The sequence below is a fragment of the Metopolophium dirhodum genome, chromosome 3 (assembly GCF_019925205.1).
Source record: "Metopolophium dirhodum isolate CAU chromosome 3, ASM1992520v1, whole genome shotgun sequence".
Lineage (NCBI taxonomy): Eukaryota > Metazoa > Arthropoda > Insecta > Hemiptera > Aphididae > Metopolophium > Metopolophium dirhodum.
This window is the reverse complement of record NC_083562.1, coordinates 30668928-30686222: the sequence shown is the minus strand read 5'-3', so window position 1 is coordinate 30686222 and position 17295 is coordinate 30668928. Positions and strand designations below refer to the sequence as shown.

Below are 17295 nucleotides of genomic sequence, written 5' to 3'. Positions count from 1 at the left end.
ATTTAAAATTAACTTAATAATTAGTTACTAACTTGGTAACTAACTAGTTCGACCAACTTTCCAAGGCTTGAAAACAATATTATACATCATTTTGAAGAGATAACAAAAATATTTGTTAGCTACTGTTTAAAAATTTGCTGTATATGCCAATTAAAAGCATTATTTTCACCACAGTGATATGATGGCATATATAAAATTTGTAAGCGATTAGCGTACTTTACAATGAATATGCAGACAACAAATGCATGTTGACGGTTTTTAAATGTTTTCTAAAATGTAAGGGACAGAATTCTAAATTCTTGACACAGTGAAGTTGAGCATGCATCTAAGATTGCAGCCACTACAACAAAATATTGTTTTAATAAATAAAGCATTTAATTTCAAAAATATATAATCAAATTCAAAAAACACGTGTAACAAGAAATATAAATACATTTCTTTAAGATAAATTACATAAATATTTATCAAATACAATAAAAATATAATTTAACTAGGTATATAGTGGTAGTTTACTTGTTACAATATATATAAAAAAAAAATCATATATTATTATTGGTCTCGGCTAACACCGCGTATATAATGTGTTGGTTCGGCAAAAACACTTTGGACGATAATAAGTCTGTTGAGTAGTACAAAACAATAATTTAATTTACATCGTATAATCTACATTAGAATAGCGTATAATTTATCAATGATTGAACAAAATTGACATTTTCTTCTCGTTTTAAGTATATAAAATATATAATAAATAATAAATATCACATGGTCGCTGCGAAATTGATACAAAAATTAAATGCCGCAAAAATAACAACAACAAAAAGCAACACTTCTTCATCACACAGTATAGGTAGTATGATATTATAATATTATATGATATAAAAAAAACATTATCTAAATATTAGGTATTATAATGAATAACTTCGGTTGCCGTTCAGTGATCATATCCCGTGTAATTATTTCGTTTTAACCCCTGAAAGTGACAGAGCATACTCAAAAATTTGACAGACCAGGCCTTTTTTTTTATACATTTCGTTCGATTGACTATATAAATATATAAATAAATTAACATACACGATACATCCATATTACGTAATATAATATATACATAATATATTTTTTTTCGAGTGTTGGTGTTGTGTCTACTATATATTATAATGTACATAGGATTCCTGTTTTCTTTCTGTCTGTCGCTAAACGTCCCGTTTTGAGGGAGGAATTAAGTGATCGGGTATTTCGACGGGCAGATCATGCCCACCCAGCTTCACTTGTATCAGATGCATTGCCAACGCGAACTCATCCATGTCCAGAAAACCGTCATGGTCAATGTCCGACAACTTCCATATTTTACCCAGCACAGAGTTGGGCAGTTTCGATTTGACCATTTCGGCTTTTGCCACTGCAAAATAAATGACAAAAACTTGATTAGACCATCCTGCATTATCTTACATAAAATATAATTGTCTCCACTGCGACGAGGAGTTTAAATATTAGATGAGAAAGATAATTTAACTTTAAAACTTTTAACTTTTGAACTGTACATTCTTTAGTTATTTTAGACTACTTGTATAATATGTAGGTAGATTCTTAGTTAATTTTTGACGTACCCACCTATTTTATGAAAAACAACTGTAAATTCCTAATACATTTTATTTTAATAGTTTTTAAATGCATTTTATAATGGATTGAATTCACAGTCCTAACTATATAATACATGTTACATAATTTCGTACCGGCTCCCGACAGTTTTCCGTCAGACTTCTCCAGCGTGTTGAATACCGCGTCATACTTCTGCCGTTCCTTGGCCACCACCCAACCAGTTTCGCCCTTGCCAGCATCAATACCTTCTCCTCTCTTGTACCCGAATGGGCTTGCTGTGTCCTGGACGCTCACAAATGCACCACCTACAAAGTGAACGTGAATTTCATCGTTAATGACTATTAATTAACATAATTAATAGGTACAGTATTATTGTCTAACCCCATCAGGGTTTACACAACGCTATGATTATTGATTAGTATATTTTAGTGTTTTACGGCTCACATGAAATATGGGTTATGGGTAGGGGTTAGATGTAAATTATTTAAAAATATAGCACTAACCTTTAAAATATTTTAAATTAAAATCAACCTTTGGAGTTATTAAACACCTGCCACGCTTTGAAAAGTAAAAAAAATCAAAAACAAAACCGTAAATAGATAAAATTAATATTTTGTGTATTGATTGTACGAGATATAAATTGTGAATCAAATTAAATTTAACAAACGAATTGCTTATAGATAGTCTATGCAATCTGAATAAATTATATAAGAATTATTGGTAAAATTGGAACTTTCAAAAAAAAAAATATAAAAATATAGTTACATTATTATGCAAGTCAAAATCAGTCGTAATGACAATTTATATAAAAAATTGAGATAAAAACAGTTTAACAAACAATATTTAATGAAAAATGGTCAATATTTTGAATTATAAAACAAAAGAACCTTAGGCTGTAATATAATCGAGACGGAATCAAAAAAATCACTAAAATTTAACCTTATTATTAGTTAATCGATTTTTTTTTAATAATTAAAGAGTTTTTCAAGTTTTATAGCATTGATATTTTCAACTATAAACTTATAATAAATACTTTTATTATTATGAAATACCTATTGTGTGTCGTAAATTAAAATGTTAATTCATAATGTTTCCTCGCGCATTATATTATTATTTATAACATAAAAAGATCAAAAAATAAATACCTTTAACTACAGCCTGCTGTTGTTGCTGCTGTTCGGCGTCTCCATTATTCATCTTACGGTTATGCATGTCCTGCAAAGGGATCATAGCCATCAACTTGGCGATGTCGTTGGCAAGCATCTTATCGACCTCTTCCAACAGATGGGGTTTAAGACTTTGGAATTTACTAAAATCTAAGTTCACCAGTACGTCCTGAAAAACACCATTGCAAGTCGATTGGTCAATAAAATATGTGACAGGAATCGTAAAAAATAATATAGGAATAATATTATTTTATAATACGAGAACGAACAAATAAAAAAATTAAATCGATGATATTCTTACAGACCTGCATTTTTTTGAGATCGGGAAAATCTCCTGGCGAAATCTGTTGTTCTTTCTGGATATTTTGGTAAATTGTGCCAAGGTTTTTGATCAATTCTTTTTTCTTGCCGTCTCTCCTGAAAAGAGCTGGCATTTCTTTATGTAACGCGCTGATTATGTAAGCGTGAACCTGTAAACAACACGAAACTTTTTTTTAACGAAACGATACAATTATTGTTATAGTGACGTGTGTCACATTTCGGATTTCAATAGTGCACGACGACGTTCGTGCTCCATCAATAACAATAATTACTTTGGCTAATCTTGCACGTTTTATCAAGTCGTTTAGTTTCCTCAACGCCGCGTTTCCCGGCAAAGACTGCAGGTCCTTGAACAAGTCTTGTTCTTCGTCTTCAAATAATCTATAATAATATACAAAACAGCTTATTACGATATAGGTACTTATATATCCAGCGAGGCGTTTGCAAATTTAAGATTAAAAAAACTATTATGTAAAAAAAAAAAAAAATCATACCGAATGTCTAACAAAAGGAATAAAGAGTGGCGAGAATTCACCGGTCCTTTTTGTTCAGTGAAAATATACGTACATACCATATTATATAATATATACGTACACTATTATAACTAATAAGTTATATTATATTAATTCTGTAAGTATATCGATTATGTCCATGCATAAAAGATCGTTTATTTTTAACCGACCGACTGCGCCATGATATTATATAACTCTATACAACAAGTACCCATATTATATTATATACAACGGATATACCCAACTTTTAGCTACCCAACTCGAGGTTCAAAACATGATATTATATACTAACTGTAATAATAATTAATAAGCGAATGGCTTCAAATATAAAATAATAACAAACTAGCTGATGTATTGTGCAATGTGCTGTATGGACGTATTATGGCGGTGTATTTATATCGTTATTTGTTAGATACAGGTAATAAACGGTATTTAGGACATTCATGTCCCCCAATTGTAGGATATTTCCGCACCCAACGACCCAACCAACCATTAGGTAATTTAGGTCCTACTTTCATTATTAAATTGTTTTTCACAACAAGTCGATATACGCATACGATTTTAACCGTGCGAGGAACACAGCAAATAAAGGTCACCTAACAATAATTGTTTTTGACTTTTTCGAAATAAACAAAAATACGCGGCTGCTCTAATTAACGTTTAGTTAATTTTTATATTTTTGAAAGAAAATAATTTTTGTAGGTATTTATTTATATTCTATTAATCCCAAGTTTCGGCAATAGTTTCTTACGATATTTTACATGAATGTAAAAGGGAAATTAAATAATAAATAAGTTTTGAATAAATTGTGCTTCACAACTGCAAAAAAAAAAAAAATTAGAACTTTTTGTAGGTATTAATAATTATAATATGTCTCAAGTTCGGTTCTCCTAAGAAATCAGATAACATTTTCTGGTTGGACCGATTATTTTATATTTCTTTAATACGTTAATATGCTCTTTTCAATCTTCTTCGTTGGAGTTGCATTCAGTCTTTTGTGTTTCGCCATTTAAAAAAAAAATGTTTGTTTTAAGTGTGAAATATTTATAACACCTTTTATCATTTTGTACAGTGTTACAGTTATTACATGCAACTATAAACACTTTAAAAAATACAAAAATTCACTGATAATAAGTGAAGTCAATCAAATGCATCAACATTGAATCTTGGTAAATTTTATATTACAGCAACATTTAGCGGGTGAATAATAATATCCAACAGATATGATACATTATGCTACATGGAAAAGTTTTCATAGAAATTAACACAGTGGCCGGTGTGTAAATTCGACTCTTATATAGGAGCGCAATATTAGAATAATGCATTTGTGACGAACAAATCGACTATAAAAATTACACGAGTAAATAAAATTAAAATTATGAATTGTCAACTATGCGTGTGTATTAAATACGGTTGACAGTTGTAACAAAAAATATAATTAAAGCGGTTTGAAAATGATTTACATAAAAAAATACGTACGAATTGTGTAACAATTATTTATAATTTCGATGAATTTTTATAAATGCGATAAATAATACAAACATTTCTTAGAATATACATTATAATTGAAGTATTACCTCTTCGTGGTACTCATATTATTATTGGCTAAAAATGTTAAATGGCTACAATCTGACTCTGCAGTCTTTCAGATCCATCATAAATACAAGTCAAAATCATTAAATTAAACTTGAAATAATTATAATAATATTAATAATGGAATACTCTGCGCAGTAATAAAGCACGATTAAAAGGGCGATGTCAACTGATTCTGTAAGCTGTACCTAACAGATAATCCTCCAACTTTACACACATAATCAGTTAGGATGTATAATCTATATTTAATATTAATAAATGAAAAATATGTTGGTCGTAATTATGTTTTTTTTTTAATGTTACGTTCATAAAAAAGGTTGAGAACAAGTGGGCTAAAATAATAATTTTTTTTCCCTTGCGTATAACATAGTTAAAAAAAATACCACCCTAGGTGAGTTACAGAAATAATAATATATCTAAGCCCTAAGGTATATACAATGTCATGCATTAGATATAAAATTATATAATATTAAAATTTAAGATCAAAGGTCAAAGAACGAGCTCGTTTAATAGCGTAACTAAGTCTATTATCGAGGTTATAATTTTTAAATTAACATTTCAGTGATTGACTTTTATAAAATCAGAATACTAAAAAAAGATATTACTTGGTAGATTTATTCAAGTTAATCTCAAATGATTTTTAATTTATTTTTCCAAATATATTCCCTATATTTAATGATTTTAATTGTACCTATATAGGTATTGTAAACAACAAATTTCTTATGAAACCAAGTATTTATTTTTTTATTTACCGACTATATTGTTTACTAAACAAAGTTAAAAAAAATCAAAACAATCATACAAAACCAACTATTGCTTTCCTAAATAAACAAAATAATTATAAAACCAAATGATAAAATAATTGTATTATCTATGAAAATATTATCTTGAATTTGTATATATTTTGATATTTTGAATTGAATAAGATATAACCAGAATTTAGATCTAGTTTATCTAACTTTTTGCAATTGACTAATTAATCGTTTTCCGTCTTAAACTTTAAAATAATATTATTATTGTGAATGGCTACGTAATAAGTTACATAATATTATTATTATGTGATATAGTTGTAATACAACTGTTGTATGCTCTATACATATTATTGGTCATAATTAGAGACCGGAAATATATGCACTAAAAAGGTGCTAAATATAATGCAAATATGCAAGATCAAAATGACAAAATATGATCCTATATGAACAAAAAAATGTATGTACATGCATTAAAAATTTAGACAGAAAAAAAGTTAATACTTATATCTTTTTTAAATCTAAGTTATAGAGTATTATTTATACAGAATACCTATCTTAAGTAGACTTGTATATATTTTCAAATTATCTTTATTATAAAATAAATAAAAACTTTAAGTAAATCATCATTTGTAAATATAACATTTTTTTTAGAATTTTAACGAAAAAATTATATACCTACGTAGGTATTCGTTTTTATTTTTATTATATTTAGTTTAGTGGGTTCAATCAAAGTTCCATCATAAACGCAGGTAGTAACCATGTTATTTCTGTTTTTTTTCTTGGAGCAGCATAGTTGTTATAAAATAAAGTATTTAAAATGTTAAGCAAAAAATAATAATATTTTGACTATCAAAAAGATATCTGTGATTCTTTAAAATGAATTGTTGATCAACTTATAAATCCTCGTTTTTATTTAAAAAAAAGGCCAAGGAAAGATTAAAAAGTTTTTTTTTTTATTAAAAGTGTATAAAATAATGTATAAAAACGATAGGCATTAATAACAATCAACAAAATATGGCTTAACCCCTCAAATATGCATGAATATGCAAAATAAAGCTTCGTCTATGAAATCAGTTTGATTTGAAATTGAAACACCCACATAGTTGCGGAATGCACTCGCTACTCAATATGAAAATGAAACTGCATATAATTCTGGTCTCTAGTCATAATAATTGCGTTTGATTATACCTATATTTACACGTAGGTATACGCGTTTGTAAATTTGTAGTCGATTATCGGGTTCAATCCGACAAGTAAAAAAAAAATACACCATTAGTCACTCATTTACGAGTGAGTATATTATCCATCAATGTCAATTTTATGAATATTATTATTGGAACATTCTAACACACTAAACACAGTTGAATCAATATAAATTGAAACGGTTGATGCCTGATATTAGCAGTTCGTCATGGTTATTTTGCCGAATATCATAAGTGACTTTACGAATCATGTTATTGGCACGGCATTTGAATCACATTATTAAAATATAGTATACGAGTATTATAGGTACCTACTAGATTCAGGAAGTTCAAACTTTTGCATACATTGATCGACCCAATTGCAATTCACATGCTTATTTCATACGCTGCAGACGAACAACAAAGTGTTTAATCGTTATTTTACCAATATTTATGTACCTATACAATCATATTATTATATCTACATGATTTCGGAATTTACATGAATACGTAATACACATGGCGAATACGCATTCCATTTAAAATGTTAATGTAATTTATTTTATATAATCAACATAATATGATAAAATAATTTATATTCATTGTAAATGTCAACTTTTGAATGAGTAGTTAATTAATTATAAGTTATAACTTATAACAATATGTATAATACAACTTATATAAGTATTTAAAGTTTAGCGGAGTGAAGTGGCACAGAACTATCCCAGCAACCAGCAAAATGTTGTTTTGTTTTGATTTCAAATTATATAAGAAAAATTTCAAAAACTATTCGATTTTGATGTTATAATAATATAATACGTAATAATTACTGACAAAAGAATCACCAAGTACAGATAAGAAACGTATAAACTAAACAAAAAATTTAGTATTTGGCAAATTAACAGTCAAAACAAATATTATTATTAGATAAGGATAAAAAAAATAGGGTTTGAAAACGTTCACACTGATAAACGTTATTATAGGTTAAATGTAAATATTATATAACCCTAATAACTAGCACAAAGGATTGAAATATCAAATAATTGTATATTCTAAAAAAAATATATCAGTTTATTTTCGGAATTACACAATTATATAACTAACCCGAATTAATCTATATAATAAACCCACTTAATTTATTTTATTTCATAATTTATGTGCACAATTATTTTTATGATTTGGAGTGATCACTCGATAAAAATTATATAAAAATACCAGCACATTAATTTTGATAAAGACAAATTTAAGGGCGTATTATTACAAGACGAAAAAGTATGTAAAGGCTATAAGTATAACATTTGTTGAGTCCCCACAGACTTAAATTCTTAATTTTACTTTTAACGATAGTATTATTTTGTAATTAATGATTATTATATATTTTAATCATTTATACTTAGAATTTCAAACTTTGATGCGTGATCAAAACAACTATGTTATGCCGCCCTGGCCCCTGAGACCTAAACAGAATAGAAACACAAGAATTATGTGAAGTTAATTGCTTCTTGGGAATTCGAAGTTTATAGTAAATAAACGTGACAATGGATGTACGAATATGAGGTCTGTATATATTTTATGAATTGCAGTTCTAGACACTGACCTTACTTGTAACTACTAACTGGTAGTGCTGTAAGGAAAAGAAATTATGGCTGTTAGAAAACTCGCGTAGTACCTACTACAGGCTCCAGTCAGAATCGCTTTCTTTTTGAACGTTTTGAAATATGGGTAGGTATATAATATAGGTACTTAGTTATATTTCATATGAATTGAGACGTTAAATATTTATTAAATATACTAATATTCATAGTTTCCCCGACCACATTATTTACAAGCAGATGTACATATTAGATAAAATATGATACCGTCGTCATAAAATAATTTTAATGGTCTGCTTATATAGTCGGTATTTCAAACGTGTGTGTTTAAACTCAAGCTCTTGCTTGTGATGTAGTTCCATTAACACACGCCTTGCTACTATTCAAACATATTATTGTAGGTACATATATTTAATATAATAAATACTATAATATCATTATTATTTCATTTGAAAGTGTTTCAATGGATGCTTTTAACCCTGAAATTAAAAGTATTCAAATGCAACAAATAATTACGAAAATTACAAACTGACGGGCATTGTGCTTAAATTATGCTTTTAAAATAACTTGTATGGGCGTGACAGCAATTTATCTATTTATCCTCTCGTAGTACACTTGAAAACATTAACTGTGTTAAAGTATTATTTTTTAGTAAATATAATATAAAAATACAAATTGAAATGTGAAAGAATGTGAATATTTTAGTCTTAGATTATTTATTGGTACCAATAATATCTACGTATGTACGTATATTACGACTTACCTACACTTTAATTAATGTGAAACGTTTATCTACCTACATCATATTAATTTGTTTCTATAAATAATTGTACCTATTACATTTTAATTTATATAAGACAAAAGTACATTTAAAAAAAAGTTTTAAGCAATTCAATTAATTACGATCTATCTACCTAGGTATAACTTTAGACATCCTACTTTTGAATCCCGTTTGATTAAATAAAAAGTCATACACTCTTGGAACATTATATTATTATAAATTTCAAATTATACAATTAAGTAGATATGCGTGGATATGTAATTACCTGTATAAATATGTTAAAAAAATTAAGTACGTAATAGGTAACATAGGTATTATATTAACTGAAAACCTTCAATTTATATAGATAACAGTATACTAATTGAAATGTAAATTAATTTAATTAATAAAATATGATATTTTTTTAATTTGAATTATTTAATTTTTAACTATTAAAGTCAAATTTTTCACAAAATTCATCACATTTCTAAAATTCACTAGTGAACTTTCTATTGGTTTGTTACAACTACAATTCAATTAAATAATTTATTATATTCATAATATTGTTTGTACAATTGTACATTGTCAAAACATTTGTTATAGTGAGTAGTATGGTGTTGAAAGTATTGACCCACTAACCTTGTTTATCTACTTAGTAATAAAGAAAATAACAATACCTAGGTATATATAAATATAAAATGGATCTCTAATCATTAGAAACTGGAACAATTTATAGCCAATTGTCATAATGTAAATATAATTGGTTAGTCAATTGTCTTAAACTTAATAGTTAATACCCGATCTACTTTTATTGGTCTAATTAGCATCAGTTACGCTAAACCCACAAGAACACTCTAATTGATCTGGTTGAAGATTTTAATTTATAAAGTGTATCTATTTTGTAAACAATATGATTAATTTCAAATAAATCTAATAGAGCAAAGCAATCGTTTAGGTGCATTGTTAAAATCTAAACAAAGGCAACTTTAATAAATATACGTTGAACTCATCACATATTTATTTCAATTAAAAAAATTAAATAAGTAATTAATTGTATGACTTTATAACATATGTACAAGCATAATATTATTAACAGATAATTATTAACTATTAATTAGTAGGTAGTTATTGAAATCAACTAAAAACAAATTTAAGTATTTTTGAAAGAGCCATTAGGTACCTAGGTACATTTTATTCATTTTCTATTGTTTAGTTTTCATACTAGATAGATATTGGCATATTATTATCTATTTAGTCATACAAATAATTAAAATTTGGCAATAATGAAACAATCAGGGATGGAAGGAGGGGAACAACAAAGTACCTAGGTACTTAGTTTAATCTCAACACATATGATCACAACTCATATGTTTAATATATGTATGTAATTATAGTTTATATCCAATTGTATGAAATATAATTTATGAATAATTAATTAAATTATATAATACTATGCATAACTATTACCTTCTGTTACCATCATAGCGTAATGGTTTGTCCCAAAAGGATCCAATATAAACCCTGGCTACTTCAGGAGTTTGAAGAACTTTTCCTAAGGACCACATCAGTGCTCCGTAAACACGCATTAGTTGTTGATGATCAATCATATCAGCTTTATTCAAAATAATTCTAATTTTATCGTCGTGACCTCGTAGTGCTTCAATTGATCTACGAAATTCGTCTGATATGTCCAACTTGTGAGCATCAAAAAGCAAAATAATTCTATCCACGTGCTCAGCAAACCACTCTAATACGCCGGTGAAGTCATAACCCCTGTCCACTCTTTGTTTTTCGCCTGATAGAATACCAGGGGTATCAACTATTGAGATACCTTTTAGGACAGGTGAATTTACTAAAGAGCACTGAAACCGATTGAGGAATGCGTTGCCGAATTTTGACAGAGGTCTGAATTGTCGTTTTGGGTCTACTACCAACGCGTTCCCTGGAATAATTGATTCGTTGTCATCGTACATTACAGCTATAAAACGATCGGTGGTGGGTTCGGGCCCAATGCGAATGCCGGGAAAATCGGATTCTAAGAGGTGTTTGATGAACGTAGTTTTGCCCGTGGAGTACTGGCCGACCAGCAGTATCATGGGCTTAGCGTCAAAGTCGGGGTCGTCCAGCTGCGGCGAGTGGAAATCGTGAAACTGGTACGCCAGTTCCAGGGGCAACAATTTGGACTTGTACTTTTCCCGTAGCCCGTCCAGGACGGACTCGTACGTCTCGATCTTCTTACCGTCATCTTTCCTCAGCCAACCCAGCATGATCGGCCGATTCGCATAAACGAAAATAGATATTCAAAGCACACACACACACGCACGTACGTAAGCACCGGCAACGACTCGAAATTATGCACCGTCGTGTCACGCGCGCACCGCAGACATGATAACAAACGCGACGGACGAGCGACGAATACTAAATGTTAAATGGACCCGCCAGATTGTACAGTCTATAGGAACGGAGGCAGATAATACTGCGGCGGCGATAAAAAAAGAAATCGTAACGACAAACACGACCAACAGCGACTAGTGTCTTAACACTGCAATAGTGCAATACTGCATAACAATTAACATTTAACAACACAACCGCTGAGTTGGACTTGTTCTATGGTTGGACGTCCGTCATTCGCTTATCAGCAAGCTGCAATCGCGACGCGCCTTATCAAACAAGTGTACCAAACCCCGAACAGGTTTTTCACGGTGGCACCATAGCTGATATTCTTTAATATCTTAGTCCGTGCCGCAGCCAAATAATATTATAACCAGGACAAGGTAGTTACTACGAATTCTTCCTACGTTTAGTTACAAGATTTTTAACAAAAAAATAATGTTATGTAATGCCCGACGTGCATATGACTAGCTACTAGCAGTGTAATCGTTGTAGCCGCCACAGAAATACGCAAAGTAACTACAATAATAAATAATAATAGATGATAAGTTATTATGTATTATTATTAAATTAATTATTATCACATAACAGTTATTAAATTGTATAAATTAATACTTTATATATTTATATTTGAGTTCCTATTGGTATAATCGAGATACGGCCATACGGGACGTATTGTTCTGAGTGGCACGTCATGGAGGAGGGGGCAAAAGGATCAATTGCTCCAGGCAAAAAAAGTCGATAACATCGTACTATATTCATAATATGTAATATAATAAAAATAAAATATTAGTATTATTTTTTTATAGAATAAATATTAATTAATAATTACCTTGTTTTCGTAATATTTACAATCTACATGCTATTTTTAATATTATCACTACAACTTACTATATTGACATATTATAGCCGTCGCGCCACGGTCTTACACCACGTATGTTAAACCACGTGTATGTTTAGTCTATGCTGTATTATAGGTATCTACTAATCTACAATCTACTATTATACGACTCTGTAGTTAATTGTTCGATTATATTTAAGAGGACGCTATGCCACCCTTTTTCTGTATCAAAAACATGACCATTTAGATTGGAAATAACTTACTGCAGGTTTTACAGCTAAACACCTAGGAAAAGTTAAAGAAAATATTTCCGAGGACACCTCGGAGCAATTTTTCAAAAAAGTTTTTTGTTTTTAAAGTAACGGTTCATTGAAATTGTTTAAAAAATATTTTAATTTAAACGACAGTTTCAGCGTTACAATTAAAATAATGAAAACAATACTTCCGAGATTCCCTCTAAAACATTATTTTCTTTAATTTTGATTATTTGTGTTTATGCTCTAAAACCATTCTTGAATGAATTATTTTCAATTTAAGTAATTAATATTGTTTAGGCTAATAAGCTGTTGAAAGTGAACCATTTTTAAGGGGTCGGATGTAGGCAATATTCTATATTTATCATGAGTTATTTGTGACTGTGTGCGAGTTCCCCGAACGCTTTATGTAATTAAAGATAAACTACTGCTAAGATTCTTGGAAATCCGAACGTGCATATGCGTAGTCACACTCACACATCACTATAATATATATTTTGCAATCAAAAAAGTTTCAACACGAAAGTCTCAAAAAGCGGAAGAAAAATTCCCCCCGTACCATAAGCCCGATCTTAATTTTGAAAACATTTAAATTTCTTATTCATTATTTTAAAATTTGATCAATTAATAAATCAATTTACCTAAATATTAAAATTAATGTATCTAAACGTAAATTAATGAACATGCTAATAATATGTTATAATAATACGTGCTTATAACAGAGCTGAAAACAAGTGTGGCGTCCTATTAAAATTAGTTAAGCTCGGCTCTCCTCTGATTGTATTTAATATAATATAAATGTAGTATGTACCTATTATTATTTATTACTGTACTCAAAAATAAATTACATTTTTATTATAATAAACAAATTAAATATTAGTTAAGTGTACCGCCTATATGGTGATATTAAAAATATTATTTTAATTAATAAAATTTAATTTAATTTTGACTTTTGTTAATATTGTTATAATTAATAGTAATAGTATCTATAACAGTTATGATTTATATGTGTACGTATTAACTGTTCTTAATGAGTAATGACTAATTTTAAAATCTGTTAAGCATCGAGTTTTTCTCGGCGAGGTCTAATATTTCTCTGCTAAGAAAAATAAAACAAAATAAACAAATAAATATAGATCTATTGACTATTATCCATTGATTGATGAAACCGTTAGGATTATAGTTTAATAAGAATTTTATATATTATACTATATTAAAGGCATTGCGTATTGAATATTGATTGATTGTTTACTATAATATTTTGTCCTGACGTTAACATATTTTTATTTAATAATAAATTATAAATATTATATCTAATCGGGATATAGACATACATGTAGGTACTAATATAATATAATAAAATATTTATGTCGAGTACCCATTAACAATAATATTCGAAAAGATCAAGGTATAATACGGAACCTCGGAAGTGCCTATATAAACATATTATAATGTATGATTCATAATATTAATTTAGTCTTTTTCTAAATTTCCACATTACAGAATAACGCTTCCTTGATTCTAATATTCTATAACTCATACACAATTATTATCGACTTTATATGACTAGTGGGTCATTAAACCACTTCTGCTTACCAATATGAGTTTAATGTTTATATACATTTTATAAAACAATTAACATTTTAAAGAACTTCAAATAAATAAATAAATAGGTAACTAAGACGACGTTTCACCTGCATTTGTTGTCTCCGTCTTACACACGTACGGCAAAGCAAAAACTGTTTGGCGCGGGAAAGAACCGAGAAGGCTACATTCATAACTAAGAAACAAAATTTTCACCACATATAAAGAAGAACTCTGGCTGTGCAATATCGTTTTTATTTTTTTGATATCACTTATACGAAAATAGTTCTTATTGTTTCAAAATCCATTATTATTTGTGTTTTTTAAACTTTAATAACTTTTTTTGAAAAAATAAAATCGATATTGCACAGACAAAGTTCTCTTTTTATGTGGTGAAAATTTCGTTTCTTAGTTATGAGTTATGACTGTAGCCTTCTCAGTTCTTTTCCACGCAAAACAGTTTTTGCTATGCCGTACGTGTGTAAGACGGAGACAACAAATGCGGGTGAAACGTCCTCCTAAGTTTATACGGTTTAGAGTTTTTCTTATTTCGTATGTTCTCTCTGAGTGATTTGTAGCATTATAATTCACTTATTAGCTATCACATCGAAGAATTATTAAGTTTGAATGTATTATATTATCATGTACATAGGTATTATGTCATATATATTCATATAGATGTGTATTATAATGCACAATTCCTAATAATATTATTACTTACTTAATACTTATTAATTAGTATGTATTTTATAATATTTATAATATACCTACCTATACGTTAAATAAGTATAATAGGTATATTCAATATTTCGATGACCTATTTATTAGTGTTTTACGTAGTTAACAAATAACGGCAATGCAGGTGTAAACAATACATGTGTACTTAATACATTATATTATACAATCTGCTTGTCGAAACAATAATACCTATACCTATATATCATAAAATAAATAATGTTCATTATGAATTGGGCAATATTTATATAAGGATCATTAGTAATTAGAAATATTTAACGTACAAACTGTTATAATAGTTATAATTTATAAGTACCTATTATATTTTTAATTTTAAAGTAGGTAATGTAATTTCTAACCGATCTAATTACAATTATGACATGGTGTTCGTGAATATTGATGTGTTGAACTGTTGAAAGTTATAAAAAAAAATATATCGGTGTATTAATATATACAGGAAATTACCTATGGACCGCATAAAACTCCTCATGATCTTGTACTTTATATTCATAATTAATTTAAATGGAAATATTATATTATAATATAACAATATTTATTTTGTATTTCATTAATGTTAGGAAATTGTTGAAAATATTAAACAACACTTATGTAGAATAGTGGAACACTTGGTACAACCTATATAATGTACCTATATAATATAATTTTTTTTTTTAATATTATATATTCATATAATTATATGCACACTTTAATATAATACGCTAACTATTCAGTCATTAAATAATGCACAAAAACTATTTTTGAACTGTTATTATTTTAAATATTTAAAAATGAAAAGATCATTAATATGTATATATAGATATTAGACATAAAACATATTACTGATATTATTATGTCCTGATCTTGAGTTTTATTTTTTGGTATATCAACAAGTAATTAACAATGGTTTATGATAGACAAATTAAAAAAGGTGGCAAGTTGATGTCGCTCTGCTGTAAAGTAGGTTACAAGTGGGTCGCTGTAATGGATGGTGTTAAATTTGAATTCAATGATATACCTAATATCATCGTATAAGAAAAACGATTCTGAGCGAAAACGGTCAGTCAACCTATGATAATACTAAGTACCTATATTTGATGATATTATTGTGAATACATTTATTTATATAATATATAACCTATTTACATGGAACTTTGTTTCAAATTTTCAATCCTTAGCTATAAAAGTTGAACATTTTATAAATTTTTAACTACAAAATAATTATTAAATTTTAAATTTGATACATTTTGTTAAAACTCGAACTTTAAATGCTTATAAAAAAAAATTGTGCCTATGTATTTTTAATTTTTTTAATCTGCCTTTGAAACAATAACCTAGGAGTCTTGTATTAAATTTTTAAGCTTTTACCCTACAAATAAAGTTGACATTCATTGAAAATAAGACGAATAAAATTGGAAACTGAAAATGTTCCTAAACAGTTTAAAACAAATCAAAAAATGTTGAAAATTTTATCATATATAGAAAATGCAAATATAAACAACCAGTGAAAATGTTATGTATATACGTTCATTTATTTTAGAGTTACACCAAAAACCAAAATCGATTTTGTGGAAAACAGATTTTGCATTTTTTTCGTTACACAAATTTTTTTTTGACACCCAGGGCAAGACATGTTAATGTCAAAAGTTGTTGAATTTAGGTAGTTAGAATTTGATTAATATTGTATGTGTCATGAGTTATGGCTGTTATAAAATATTGGAATAGTAAGACATGTTATAATATATAATATAATACCAAGTAAGTAGTTAATTATAAATAAACTGCTAACTTATTAGTATTTTTAGGATTTTTATGCCCCACTTCTTATAATTTTATATAGAATTATATAAAATATATATAATTTTTATTGACTTAAAGTAATTATTAGTAATAGACTAACACGAATATTACAGACTGATTAAGTATTTAATATTTTTATTAGGTATGTATATAATATTAAAATATATAAATATAATATGGGGGGACGAGGTGGCCGAGTGGTCTAACGCGACGGATTCGG

The 17295-nt window shown here is 28.1% G+C and overlaps 1 protein-coding gene across 2 annotated transcripts; it reads right to left on the bottom strand.

Moving 5' to 3' along the window:
• Window positions 1–373: 373 nt before the first annotated feature.
• Window positions 374–12092, bottom strand: LOC132942212 (EH domain-containing protein 1). Of its 2 annotated transcripts, XR_009664235.1 has the most exons (7): window positions 10941–12092; window positions 3356–3464; window positions 3068–3232; window positions 2742–2931; window positions 1731–1901; window positions 1072–1396; window positions 374–970 (listed from the first exon to the last, which is right to left on the bottom strand). XR_009664235.1 is itself a non-coding variant. In XM_061010529.1 (6 exons), the coding sequence occupies exons 1-6, from the start codon at window positions 11738–11740 to the stop codon at window positions 1191–1193; spliced, it is 1641 nt and encodes a 546-aa protein (XP_060866512.1). In that variant the 5' UTR covers window positions 11741–12092; the 3' UTR covers window positions 374–1190. The 2 variants fall into 2 exon arrangements, 1 of the variants encoding a protein (XP_060866512.1); XM_061010529.1 differs by having other exon boundaries at window positions 374–1396.
• Between the last annotated feature and the right edge of the window lie 5203 nt (window positions 12093–17295).